This window comes from Vipera berus (assembly GCF_964194415.1).
Source record: "Vipera berus genome assembly, chromosome: 9".
Lineage (NCBI taxonomy): Eukaryota > Metazoa > Chordata > Lepidosauria > Squamata > Viperidae > Vipera > Vipera berus.
In genome coordinates, this window is record NC_138212.1 from 5,751,162 (window position 1) to 5,765,085 (window position 13,924).

The 13,924-nt window shown below is 45.6% G+C and overlaps 2 protein-coding genes across 3 annotated transcripts in view; one reads left to right on the top strand and one right to left on the bottom strand.

Annotated features, from left to right (window-relative positions):
* Nucleotides 1-13,924, bottom strand: part of LOC308672494 (interferon-inducible GTPase 5-like) — a 192,051-nt gene that overhangs the window by 108,244 nt on the left and 69,883 nt on the right. The gene's annotated exons all lie outside the window — the stretch shown is intronic.
* LOC308672286 (phospholipase A2 inhibitor and Ly6/PLAUR domain-containing protein-like) lies at nucleotides 1,800-12,939 on the top strand. 2 transcript variants are annotated; one of them, XM_081335071.1, is made up of 7 exons: nucleotides 1,800-1,972; nucleotides 4,390-4,511; nucleotides 5,358-5,480; nucleotides 7,114-7,230; nucleotides 8,775-8,927; nucleotides 9,689-9,826; nucleotides 10,925-12,939. In XM_081335071.1, exons 2-7 carry the CDS (start codon nucleotides 4,463-4,465, stop codon nucleotides 11,104-11,106), a joined length of 762 nt encoding a protein of 253 aa, XP_081191197.1. In that variant the 5' UTR covers nucleotides 1,800-1,972; nucleotides 4,390-4,462; the 3' UTR covers nucleotides 11,107-12,939. The 2 variants fall into 2 exon arrangements, with proteins under 2 accessions (XP_081191197.1, XP_081191198.1); XM_081335072.1 differs by lacking the exon at nucleotides 4,390-4,511.

Consider the following 13,924-nt stretch of genomic DNA (forward strand, 5'->3'; position numbering starts at 1 on the left):
TCTGGAACAGGTTTTATGAAATTTCGCAAGAGAGGCCCCATTAAAAGCCCACTTTGGTCTCTAGTGGTTAAGGGACCAGGCTAGAAACTAGGAGTCCGTGAGTTCTAGTCCCACCCTAGGCATGAAAGCCTGCTGGGCGATTTGGGGCCATGGAGAAGGCAAAGCTCAAACCACTTCTGAAAAACCTTGCCAAGAAACTGTGGGGGCTGTCTCCAAGAGCCAGACACAAATGAAGAACGGAGGAAAAGAAACTTAATTATGCTTTAGAGCCGTGTTTCTCAACCTCAACCACTTGAACATTTCCGAGGTTGAGAAATCTTGCTGTCCCCACCCAAGGAGGCAAAAAAAAAAACAACGAAAAAACAAAACAAAACCCCATCTCAGTTTCAGGAAGCAATGTGTGAGGTCAGAGGATGGGCATGCATCTGCAAAGACAGGTACCTCCCAAGTGGTTTCGGCCACACACACAAAAAAAACACAACCAACTGATCCTGCCAGTTCTGAAATTCAGATGCATTGTCTGTCTTCCTTCTTTCAGCCCAGTTGCTCCCAGGTCCTAAATCAGGGGTCTTCAAACTTAGCCCTTTTATGATTTGTGGACTTCAACTCCCAGAATTCCTCAGCCACTGAGGCACGCTGGCTGAGAAATTCTGGGAGTTGAAGTCCACAAGTCCTGAAGGGGGCCATAGTTCCCCCATGTTGGCTGAGGAATTCTGGGAGGTGAAGTCCACAAGTCATAAAAGTGCCAGGTTTGAAGACCCCTGTCCTATAGCAATGCCAGCCATTAATCTTCTCTGGTAGAGTCCTCTAGAAGGGGAAGGATTCTGCACAGCAGGCTAGGAAGCCAGTCTCTCTTGCCCTTACAGAATAGCAGTACAACTTAGACTTATATACCACTCTATAGAGCTTTACAGCCCTCTCTGAGCAGTTTACAAAGTCAGCACATTTGCCCCCCCACAATCTGGGTCCTCATTTTACCAACCTTGGAAGGATGGAAGGCTGAGTCAACCTTGAGCCGGTCAGGATCGAACTCCTGGCTCTGGGCAGAGTTTGTCTGCAATGCTACACTGTGCCACCCCTGCGAGGTAGTCCAGAGAGGAAGCACAAACCATGATACTAACACTACCTCTCTTGAAAGGTTACAGGAACGGAGTCTTGCAAGTCTGAAAGAAACTTCTCCCCCACCCCTGCTTTTACCTTCCAGAGAAGTAGGGAGGGTCCCATTTGAGAGATGTTTCCCAGGGCTGGAGAAAAACTGTGGCTCTTCCCGCACTCTCCCAAGGCCATTCTCACAGGCTACTACAGAAGCTGAAGACAAATATGACTCCAGGTCTTTTGATTTAGCCCTTTCTCTGGCTTTCCACAATGCTTTGAACCGTAGCCTAACTGCCTGTCCTGCATTTATGCAACAAACCAACTTGCCCCCCCCTCCCCCAAACAAACCCCTGTTAAAATAACCCAACTCAGTTAGCCCATGCAAACCACGATGCCAAGCTTCTCCTAGAGTCTGCTTAAACTGTGCTGAAATTTAGCCTTTGGAATTTCCCCCTGCTCGACTTGACTTTACCAAGAGTTATTTTTAAAGCAGAGTATTAGCCCTGGATCGCCCCCACCCCACCCCTTTTCTCTCTCTTTTTTTTAAATTTATCTGCAGCCGTCATTCAGGAAAGCAACAGATGAAACTTTGCTAGCTCTGATAAAAGTCATGTGAAGAAAGAAAGAAAACACACACACACACACACGCACACACACACACATCTTCAGCCACTGCCAATAGTTTCAGCTGCTATTAAAGGCACAGGGAAAGCAAAAGCAAAAGAGACATTGGAGTGGAAGCAAGCTCCGGAGGAAAGGCAGAGCAGTTGTTGAAGAAATCCTGTGGTTTTGAAGGGATTTTTCTGGATTGCTGCGTTTGCTTTGGTAAAATGGCCCGTGGGGGTAGGTGGATCGGCAGAGAGAGAACAGACGCGGGGTATGTATTTGAAGTCTGGGTAAGAAGGGTAAGAAGTTGATTGGTCTATGGTGCTATTTTTTTTCTCCCCCCCCCCAGATCGCTCTGTGATATTAATAGAATTTAATAGCACGGCTTTGCCAGCTATGGGGTTCTCGTAATCGTCCAGATTCATAAACTGTCAGCAACTGGGATCAGCCCCTGCAGCTGATCTTGTTGACCTTGAGATCTCTATCGAAGAAGTATTTTGGTCTTTTTGGAAAGCTCTCAGAATAGGTTGATCTGGGGATGGGCGATGTAGTCCTGGAATCAGGAGATGGATGGTGTCAGGTACAGGCAATGCTCCAGTTACAACCACATTTCAGCTCAAAATGTACGTCGCTATGTGAAACATGGGTTCAGGGACTTTGCCCCGCTTTGTAGAGTTTTCTTGCACGGCTGTTAAGCGGACCATTGCCATTTGTGAAGTTAGACACATGGTTGTTAAGTGGATCTGGCTCCCCAGATTCCTAGAATCTTTGCTCGTCAGAAAGTCACAAAAGGGGATCACGTGACACCCCTCCGGGACGCCGCAACCGTCATGAATAGGACTCACTTGCCGAGCGTCTTGAGTTTTCATCGCGTGTCCACGAGGATGCTGCAAAGGTCGTAGCTGTGAAAAACGGTCCTAGGTCGCTTTTCGCAGCGCCGTTGTAACTTTGAATGGTCACTAAATGAACCGTTGTAAGTTGAGGATTCCCTGTAATTGAACTTTGGATCGCCGTATTAACACATAGTATATATTCAAATCATCGAAAAACCGTGTCGTGATTTCCTCAAACCTTTTCTTCCGTTTTTTGGAGGTCCCTGTTCTAGTGGCCGTGACCTTCTTTGCAAATGGCGGGGTTGTTTGGGGTTGTTTTTTTTAGCTGAGTCATTCTCAGAGTTTCCAGGTCTTGGCATTTTGTGGTGATTATTATATTTCTATCCTTTCATAAGCTTCTTTCGCTGCCCACCTTTTCCGAGCTGAAGAACTAAAACTGTATCTTAAAAGCCAAAGTGGGGAAAAAAACAAGTTAAAATGTATAAGTAAAAATACGTCAGGTTAAAAACTTCAAAAGCTAGGAGGTGATCCTTATCAGGGGGCAACCCCCAAGAAACCTGAGTAATTTTTTCTTTTTTTTTCCTTCCAAGCCCTGGGAGAAATTTGGTGTCATGTATCTCTTTCCTATCCAGAAAACAGGGAGATATAATAGTTGCAAATTCTGAAAAGGGTGGTAGTTGCTATAAAATATGCAGTTTGTTTATTTACTTATTTAGCACAGGGGTCCTCAAACTTGGCCATTTTAAGACTTGTGGACTTCAACTCCCAGAACTCTGCAGCCAGCAAGTTTGAGGACCGCTGATTTAGCATATAGCATATCACAAGGCTTTTTAACCAGTGGTACGGGTACCACCTGTGGTACATTGGCACCTGGCAGGTGGTACATGACCATCCTAGAAAAGTGGTAGTGGGGGAGGGGAATGGCTGCACCACACAAGCCTGAGTGAGAGATGGCTGGAGCTGCAGTGGAAGCACCAGGATCAGCGCCAGGCTCCAGCTGGAGCTCAGAAGAAGCGCCAAACAGCTGGAATGCTGCAACATCTCCAGGGTCTTGTGATTTACATTCAGATGCTTGGCAACTGATTCATATTTACGACGGTCACTGTGTCCCAGGGTCATGTGAAGTGACCAAAACCTGCTGCAACCTCCCAGCAGGCAGGGGGAATAAAAACGAAACACCCCTCCCCTCCCCTCCCCTCCCCTCCCCACCCCCGCTGCCAATCCTCAAAAGAAATGCTCACAACAATGAAAACCTCAGACAGGAGGAAGAGCGCCGCCAGGTGGGCAGGCAGGTATCTTGCTCAGCTGTGGCTTGGGGGGCACTTTTTTCAGTACCATTGTAACTTCAAACAGCCACTAAGTGAACTGTTGTAAGTTGAGGACTACCTGTACTTCATCACTTTTTTCCTTTTTTGAGGGGGGCATCAAGTTTTTGACACCTTGCTAGGCGACTGGTGGTACTCGGATGTTGCCATATCCTAAAAGTGGCAGAATGGGTGAAAAGGTTGAAAAGCCCTGGCATATCATTACATGGACTAGCAATATATATTGACGTATCATCTAGATTAGTTAAAAAAAACAAACCAGATACCTGACTAATATATGCCCTCAGTTTACAGTCGGTCACAATGTGATCTACAGCTTGATGTGGGACCACTGAAGGGAGGATACTGTGCCCCATTCAGAAACAGAAATTGGAGAAATTGGGAGAAAGATTTACAAAGGGCTGTCCTTTTTCTCTCCCCCCCCCCAAAAAAGAAAAAAAACAGAGAGAAGAAAATAAAAGGCTTAGCAAAATGTCAGTTCCTTAAAGAGAATAAATGCCTTTTTTCCCCTGCAAATGCTTACATTTTAGGACATAGAAGTGGCCCCACGGCAGAAGCGGTTACAGAGAGACGCTGCCTTCTTCATCACTGAAGATCTTCATCATGAAAGTTTTTCTGACTTTATTTTCCCTTTTTGTACTTCTCTCTCCCGGTAAGAAAACATCTAGTAATTCCTCAACAGCTGGAGAAAGATCTGTTCTGTTATGAAGGCAGACATAAGCAGATCTTCCAGTTGCGTCATTCAAGCCCTTTTCAAGATCCGCCTACTCTAACTTAGCACTTCCCAGAATTCCACAGGTAGCTTAACTCATACCTGTATCTGTGTAGACCAGAGGTCCCCATAGCTGACTCAGGAATTCTGGGAGTTGAAGTCCATGAGTCATAAAAGAGCCGAGGTTGCCTACCCGTGTTCTAGTACATTAACTTATGACCCTAATTGTCCCCAAATTTCTGTTGCTAAGCAAGACAGTTGTTAAGTGAATTTTGCCCCATTTTACGTCCTTTCCTGCCACAGATGCTAAGTGAATCCCTGCTGCGTTAGCAACACGGTTGTGAAGTGAATCTGGACTTTGCTTGTCAGAAGGTCGCAAAAGGAGATCGTATGACCTCGGGACACAGCAACAGTCATCAATATGAACCAGTTGCCAAGCAGCTGGATTTTGATCACAAGACCAGGGGGATGCTGCAATGGCTTCTTGCATGATTGGACCTAACAAAAGATACTTTGGGGAAGGGAAGGTGGGGTCGTCTTCCTAAACTGGAGCAAATCAGTTATGGGGAGACCTCCCTAGTCTTGCTCAAGGCAGCATCCCACCCAAGAAAGGAACATGAAAGAGGAGAGCTAACCCGCTCTCAATCCAAGCACAATGTTCATCTCCGATGCATCTCTTTTTGTGGGGATGACTGGAAAAAAGCCAGATTAGATGACTAGGCTTGCAATCCCCCCGAAAAGGTCAGAAAATTGAGGGTGTCACTAAAGCCAATCCTTGTTTATTAGCTTGTTTCCAGACCCAAGAAAACATGAGGAACAAGAAGCTTCCTGGTCCATCAACTTCAGTTGAGGGGGTGCTGAAACCAGAAGAATCCAAGGATGCAGAACCAACGATACATCCATCTATTGGTGAGTACTGACCCCCGATTCACTGGAGGGTCAGGGATAACAAGACTTCTTCAGGAACGTGTTGCCTTAATCTGTTGGTATGTTCTAGCAAAGCCCTTTGTGGTGTGCATCCAGGTTATCTGAGGAACCATCTTTCCCTAGTAGGAATGGCCAGCCCCACGCATTCTGCCCGAAGGGGTCTACTGTGGACTCCATCAGCCAAGGAATTTTGGCTGGCAGGGTCTAGGACCGTGGTGGCGAACCTATGGCACGAGCGCCACAGGTGGCACGCAGAGCCTTCTCTGTGGGCACACACGCCCCAGTCCTAGGCCTTCAGCTGGGTTTCATAAAACCTTTTCGCTTTAGGCCTCCACCGCCATGTGCAAAAAGGAAAAGGTTCAACCAATCAATCAATTTCAACTTCTCGCAGGAAAAAAAAAGATCTTGCAAAGTTGGAATTGATTGGTTGAACTTTTTACTCCCACCCACTCTGCCGTTACCACTGCAGCCACGCCCACTCAATGGCCACACCCACCCAATGAGCCACACCCACCCAATGGCCTCACCCACCCAATGGGCCACACCCACCCAATGGACCACGCTCACCTGGCACCCGACAATACGTAAGTGGGTTTTGGGTTGCAGTTTGGGCATTCAGCGTCTAAAAGGTTCGCCATCACTGGTCTAGGAAAAAAGCCTTCTTTTTTTGCCACAGCCCCCGCCCTGTAGAACATCTTGCCCTGGGACATGAGATCTGATCTCCACGCTTATAAATAAATCTTCATTTAGAATAGAATATCTTTACTGTTGTTGTGTAACTTACAACAAAATTAAGTGCTGTCCACAGTGCACACTCCACACAAGTAAAAACCACAAATAAGAACATACATTATTATACACACATCCTTCACATTCTATTCACCATTGTGCTGCCCCTAATATTGCACTTCAATGTTGCACTATACAGTGGTATTTAATATGGTTATAGCTCTGGTCTAAAAACTATTTTTCAGCCTATTTGTCTTTGTTTTTATTATCCTGTACCGTCTGCCAGATGGCAATAATTCAGAAAAAAGAATGACTGGGATGAGATGAGTCTTTAAGAATATTTTGAGCTTTCCTAAGACAACGGGAACTGTACAGTTCATCCCGGGGGGTGGGGGGAGGAAAGGGCAACCAATAATCCTCTGGGTGATGGTAATGACCCTCTGGAGTGCTTTCCTATCCGCTACTGTGCAACAAGCAAACCACACACAAATGCAATAGGTTAGAATGCTCTCTATGAAGCAACGGTAGAAGGTCACCAGCAGTTTTTCATTCATTTGAAGTTGCAATGAAGTTCTAATCTTCATGTTGCCCGGCGAGATGAAAATAAAATCTAGGACATTTCAGAATTTTTCACGATCAAACCCAGGTCTTCACCTGGTTAATGAATGAACCCATTTTCTGAATCAACATCTAACCATAAATTTTATCCTGGCAGTCTGAGTTCATACAACACAGGCTGAGTCAAATGTACACAGACATGGAAAACTTCACCAAATCACAAGACCAGCATGTTGTATGAATGTAGTCATCAGGCCCTTAAGGGACCCCATTGATACATGGCTGAAATATCTGCCCTGCAGGCTAATGGACCTTTTTACTTTTTCAGGTGATTCCCCGGAGTGTGAAAACTGTTTTCGCACAGGAAATAGTTGTCTCAGTGGGAAAGAGAGATGTGGGTTGGATGAGGACATTTGTGTTATCGGATTGACAGAAACCTCCAGAGGTGAGTGAAAGCAGCAGGAGACAAGCAGCCATCTTAATCCATTTTCATTCCCTACAAACCTTTATTTTTGTCTTTGGAAATGCAGGAAGTCCTGAACTTATGACCAGCCTGTCTGTTGCTAAGCAAAATGGTTGTGAAGTGAATCGCTCCTAATTTGCCAACCTTTTTTCCACAATTGTTAATTGAATCACTGCAGTTATTAAGTGGATCATACTGTTGTTAAGCAGAGGGACGCGGTGGCTCAGTGGGTTAGGACGCTGAGCTTGTCGATCAGATGGTCGGCAGTTTGGCAGGTCAAATCCCGAGTGCCGCGTAACAGAGTGAGCGCCTGTTACTCGTCGCAGCTTCTGCCAACCTAGCAGTTTGAAAGCACGTAAAAATGCAAGTAGAAAAATAGGGACCACTATGGTGGGAAGGTAACAGCGTTCTGTGCGCCTTTGGCGTCTAGTCATGCCGGCCACATGACCACAGAGACGTCCTCGGACAAGTGCTGGCTCTTCAGCTTTGAAACGGAGATGAGCACCGGCCCCTAGAGTCGGAAACGACTAGCACGCATATGTGGGGGAACTTTTACCTTTTACTGTTGTTAAGCAAATCCAGCTTCCCCCATTGACTTTGCTTGTCGGAAGCCAGCTGGCAAAGTCACAAATGATCACATGACCCCAGGATGCTGCAACTCTCATAAATGCATGCCAGTTGCTAAGCACCCAAATTTTGAACACATGACTGTGGGGATGCTATGACGGCCATAAGTGCGAAGACTGCTTGCAAGTCCCTTTTTTCAATGCCATTGTAACTTTGGTCATTAAGCAAATGATTGTAAGTCGAGGACTGAGTCTTTAATCACTGAGAGATATAGAAATCAAATATTATGTCAACATACAGCTTGAGAATCCAAATAAAACTCCAGGTTCATTTTGTCTCTGAAAACCTTATTGTTTATTGAATACACTGCATGGCAATGTCAAAGCAAAACTAGCTCAGACTTAATAATTTTCCCAGCCAAACCCCCAACGTCTTACATAGTCCATATAAACAAGTTCACTTTGTTATGGGAACTGTCTGCTTCAAATCCACACCTGTTTTGGTGTCCTTGAAAAGATTTCAGGCTTTCACAGTCTTCAGCTGAATTATAGAAGTTTCATTTCTCTAGCTAACCCTCTTGAAAGTAACACCTCCTCTCCATAATCTAAAGGCAAGTTGAAATGCAGAGACAGGTGGCTGCCAAAGTTTCATCCTTGACATAGTAACAGTAACAATAAATAGGCTTCTTTAAGCTTGCTAATTAATAAAGCATGATCTAAACACAAAAAGTTGCCTTCAACTTGAGTTCCTTTGCTGGTCTTCCTAGAGGTAATTCTCCAAGGTTTTAGACTTGTAGATGCCAGTCATTGACCTGGGAGCTTCTTGAGGTTGAGCAAGCATCCTACTACAGCTCTGAGATCCTTGGTCACAAAAGGAGTCCCACAAAAGCTCTCTTTGGGCACTGCTAGGCTAGGTGAAGACCCAGCCATGACAAAATATGAAATCTTCTCTCTCGGCAGGAGGAAACACCATGTTCATTATAGAAAAGGGCTGCTATTTCTCAGAGAACTGCACCTCTGCATCTGTTCTGGTGACCTTTGGTGAAGGAGAGTTCCTCAGGAGAAGCACCCTCTGTTGCTTAGGAGAAGACTGCAAAGAAGATTCTCTTCCATGTAGGTCTCGTCTCCTTTTCCTTTTCCTCTGTCAGTGATCTCCATCCAACAATGTAAGAAACGACTGGCACTCCTAACCTTTGTTGATGAACCTGCGGTATCAACTCAAAAGAATTGGGAAGTTGCCATGCCCTCCAAGAACCTGAAGTACCAGAGTTCTCCACTAGAAGCCATGTTGACTATTGTAATTCAGAATGATTTAGAGCAGAGGTATCCAACCTTGGCAACTTTTAAGACCTGTGTGGACTTCAACTCCCAGAATTCCACAGCTATAATTCCATGTCTGGGAAATTGGAGTCCACAGGTCTTAAATTTGCTAAGGCTGAACATCCCTGATCTCTAGAGGATTTGGAGATTTTTGATACGATCCTTCCATTGCAAATTAGATGTTTCTGGTTTTTTCCCCTTTGCAAGATGGGTAAACAACTTTATCTGGGTGTTGTAGTATTCTTTGAAGACTGCCTCAACAGTGCTAGGAATGTTTGTTGATTTATTTATTTATTAGATTTGTTTTTTAAAAAACATTACTTACAAATAAGCCAAGGCAGTGAACATATCTCATATCCTATTTCTCCCATCACAACAACCCTGTGAGGTGGGTTGGGCCGTGCGGGATGCTGCTACGGTCATAAGTGTGAGGACCCGGATGATAAATGCCTAGAAATGCCTAGAAAAACAATGGAACCAATGATCACAAGAGGGTTGTTCATTTTTGAACTCAAATGCTCTGATTTAATTAATTGGGCTCATTTTTTTCTCAGGGCCACCAATAAATATGACAGCCAATGGGAAATACTGCCCAGCCTGCTATTCTGAATTTGAGCCATGCCTTAAGAAGACAGTCAAGTGCACTGGAGCTGAGAATTACTGCCTGGATTTGGCTGGACATAAATATCCTGGTAATTCTGAGGTTATATTTTGAATACCTGCACATGTCACCTTAAAACATATTGACTGCATTCATACAACCCACTTAACCCAGTCAGTTACAAATCTGTTTACCTGAGTTCATTTAACCTCAGTTATGTTTCTCTGTGCAAGGGACGCGGTGGCTCAGTGGGTTAGGACGCTGAGCTTGTCGATCAGAAGGTCGGCAGTTTGGCGGGTCGAATCCCGAGTGCCGCGTAACAGAGTGAGCGCCTGTTACTCGTCCCAGCTTCTGCCAACCTAGCAGTTCGAAAGCACGTAAAAATGCAAGTAGAAAAATAGGGACCACTCCGGTGGGAAGGTAACAGCGTTCCGTGCGCCTTTGGCGTCTAGTCATGCCGGCCACATGACCACGGAGACGTCCTCGGACAAGCGCTGGCTCTTCGGCTTTGAAACGGAGATGAGCACCGGTCCCTAGAGTTGGAAACGACTAGCACGCATGTGCGGGGGAACCTTTATCTTTATCTTTATATGTTTCTCTGTGGGTATACGTGGCTTAGGCGTGATCCTCACCCAGAAGGCTACAGGAACTGGATATGTGTAGTCTAGCGAAGAGAAAGGCTAGGGGTGAGATGATAACAGTCTTCCAATATTTGAGGGCCTGTCACAGAGAGGAGGGGGTCAACCTATTCTCCAAAACACCTGAGGGCAGGGCAGGAAGTAATGGTTGGAAGCTTACCAAAGAGAGATCTAACCTAGAATTAAGGAGAAATTTCCTGTCGGAACAATTAACCAGTGGAACGGCTTGCCTCCAGAAGCTGTGGATGCTCCATCACTGGAGGTATTTAAGAAGAAATTGGACAGCCATTTTCCAGAAATATGAACTGTCTCCTTTTTAAGCAGAAGGTTGGACTAGAAGACCTCCAAGGTTGTAACTCTATTATTCTGTTCTCTGTACCAAACCAACATGATATGGTGCAGCATGTTTTGTGGGTATAATACTGGCACTGTGTTTAAGCAAGTTGAAAGGATAGTGGGTTGCGTTAGCCAGCCGTTAAGTGGATGAGTGGACTTCTTAGGTCATGATCACCAGGCTCTGTGTGACTTTCCTTCTTGTTTGTCCTATTTAGAAAAACACATCACTCTGAAAGGTTGCACAACTGAGTCCATCTGTAATGTTTTACTCTCTGGAAAAGTGAACTTGCTTGATATGGATACCGTTAATTGCCAGCCAGCCAACCAAGTGTCACATCTTACAGGATGTCTCCTCTTCTCTCTGTCTGGATTGCTGCTGACGAACGTCTTCTTGTGAGGCACCTCTTGGAAGAAGCAGCCATTAAAGGTTCCATGTTTCTCCATCTCAGAAAGAAGAACATAGAACACGAAAGTGGTATTTCACCAAGACAGATGTTTGAGACCACTCGTTCAATTTTCTCACTACTGACCAGCGCGAGGTCTCCAGAGAAAGTGCTGGAACTTGAATCTGGGCCCTCTTTTTACCAACGAGGAACAGCTGGCTAATTCATGAAGACACAGCCACAAAATTTCTGCTGGAAAATGTCTTTAATTAATTAGAGGTTTGCAAGGCAGAGTGGCCATCCAAGGTGACCTTCCTTGACTCAGGATTTTGCCTCGGACGATGGAACTTCTGCAGACCTGCAATCCATGCACAGAAGCTGCTGCTTTTCACAAATAAAGTTTGGCCATACTGCTCTAGTACTAAGAATGTGGAGGGATGTGTGTCATTCCTGCAAAGCAACCTTCTGAAGATTTGCACAATTTAACGCTTAAAACCTGGGATCTGCTACCAGGTCAGTGTATATAGTAAAGGTGATGTTCATATGACAAATCTAATCAGGTCAGCTGACAATATGTTAGGCTTGGTCAGTTTTAACCCTGGTTTCCGGATGCACAAGAAGCTTGATGTGATGTATGAAGCCAGTCTGGTATCATAAGTGCAGGTTCGCATCCCACCAGGCTCAAGGTTGACTCAGCCTTCCATCCTTCCGAGGTAGGTAAAATGAGGACCCAGATTGTTGGGGGCAATTAAGCTGACTTTGTAATAATGCCACTTGGGGGTGTGTGTGAAAGCCCTAATAAGCAGGCATATACATAGAATGAAGGCTACTGCTAAGTTTGTAAGCCGCCCTGAGTCTTCGGAGAAGGGCGGGATATAAATGGAATTAAAATAAAAATAAAAATAAGTATTGCTCTATTTTTGTGCAATAATGCTATTGCAAATATTGTGCAAATTGTATGGGTTTACAGTAATCGTGCTAGTATGTTCTGCCAATGGGTTAGCAGTGTTAAGCTTTTGTTTCAAGCGGACCAAATTCTTGACTAGGTTCAAGGTAAAAATCCCTCATGTTTTCCTCCTTTCCTGCTGGATATTTTGGGGAAATATTAAATACCCATTGAACCTGCTCAAAACTATTTGGATCTCTAAGCGACACCTCCAGACCTCCAAATAAAATAAGGTTTTAAACTTGGTGAGATCTTGCAAGAGTTTTATGGTCTCGTGGGTGCACTCATGAGATATTGGTGGATTGGAATGAGACAACCTTACATAGCACAGTGCTCAAGATATGTTGCCAATCCTTGAGCGAGGCTACCTGTTGTTGTGATTCAGGGTCAGCCTGTGGGTTCGGCAGTTGGGTCGGACGACTCAGAGGAGGAGGGGGGTGTTGAAGAGCTTGCTGATGATGGCCTTGAGGCTCCGCAGAGCCCTCAGCCAGGCCCCTCCCACCTGGTCACGACGGAGACCCAGCTGTGTGAGCCTGACAGCGTGGATGAAGATGACCCACAGCTGGCCCTGTTCAAGGATGCCCGACGCAGGAGGCAGTCAATCAGGAGTAAACAGAGGAAGGCAATGGGGCACCTCGTAAGGAGGCAGAGAGAAGCCACGCCCTGAAGTGTATAAAAGGGGAATGCGTGGGAGGGCTGGTTTGCTGAAGGCAACCGCTTGAATAGCTCCTGTTTCTTGGTTCGTGTCTTGTTCTGTTTGTTTTTGTATCCATAAATTTGGCAGGCTTAATTCCAGCCTCTTGCCTTCTTGTAAAAGGGGTTGTCCCTGCCTTTTCTGCAGGGCCGGTAGCAGGCTGGTACAGAACACCTGTGCTGTAATAAAGTAAAATTCATTCCAGCCCTTTACGATCAACTGATTTTATGCCTTCAAATATCGAAACCCTACCAGATCCTTCAGAGGAAGCTCAGTCTTTTGACCATCTTCCATCATGATGTGATTGAGGGGTCCTTGGTGCTCTCTGAGCTTGGTGGTTTTCTTGCAGAGGTTTCATTACTCAAAGGCACTGATGATATTGCCTAGTTTGACAACATCTGCAAGAAAACAAGGAAGTTCAAAGAGCACCAAGGACCCTTCAAATTCCCAGCGGCTAAACATACACCAGATACACTAAATTCAGCAGTACATACATCCAGAACCCATCGTATGTTTAAGGCATGAGGACTGAGTTCACACAACTTACTGGAAACCCTCAGAAACTACATTATCTTTAGCATACAGCCCCTGCAAGTGAGCAAAGCCCATAGAGGTCTCTTCCCTTGGAGAAGGAACCAAGTGGGTATCATAAATGAGATCAGCCATAGTTCAACGAAGGAGTTCTGCTATTATCTTGGGATACTCAAAAGGATGTCATCCAGTGGTGGGATTCAAATACGTGAACAACCGGTTCTCTGTGTGGATGTCGCTTCCAGAAGTTCTTTCTGGGCCTGGGCAACAAAAAATTTAGCTACCGGTTCTGCCGAACTGGCATGAACTGGCTGAATCCCACCACAGGAAGGAAGGAAGGAAGGAAGGAAGGAAGGAAGGAAGGAAGGAAGGAAGGAAGGAAGGAAGGAAGGAAGGAGTGGTGGGATTCAAATATGTGAACAACCGGATCTCTGTGTGGATGCCACTTCCGGAAGTCCATTCTGGGCCTGGGCAACAACTGGTTCTGCCAAAGTGATGCAAACTGGCTGAATCCCACTACTGATGACATCCATGTGGAACAGACATGTCAAACACAAGGCCTGGGGGCCAGATCCGGCCCGCGAAGTGGTTTCATGTGGCCCCCGAAGCCATCCTGGAAACAGTGAGGGAACGGTCCCCGCTGCCTTGGCCCTGGCCCAGA

Coding starts and splice junctions, on each gene's coding strand:
- LOC308672286 (XM_081335071.1), top strand. CDS start 4,463: ATGAAAGTTTTTCTGACTTTATTTTCCCTTTTTGTACTTCTCTCTCCC. Junction 4,512..5,357: donor TTTTGTACTTCTCTCTCCCG/GTAAGAAAACAT, acceptor CTTGTTTATTAG/CTTGTTTCCAGACCCAAGAA. Junction 7,231..8,774: donor ATTGACAGAAACCTCCAGAG/GTGAGTGAAAGC, acceptor CTCTCTCGGCAG/GAGGAAACACCATGTTCATT.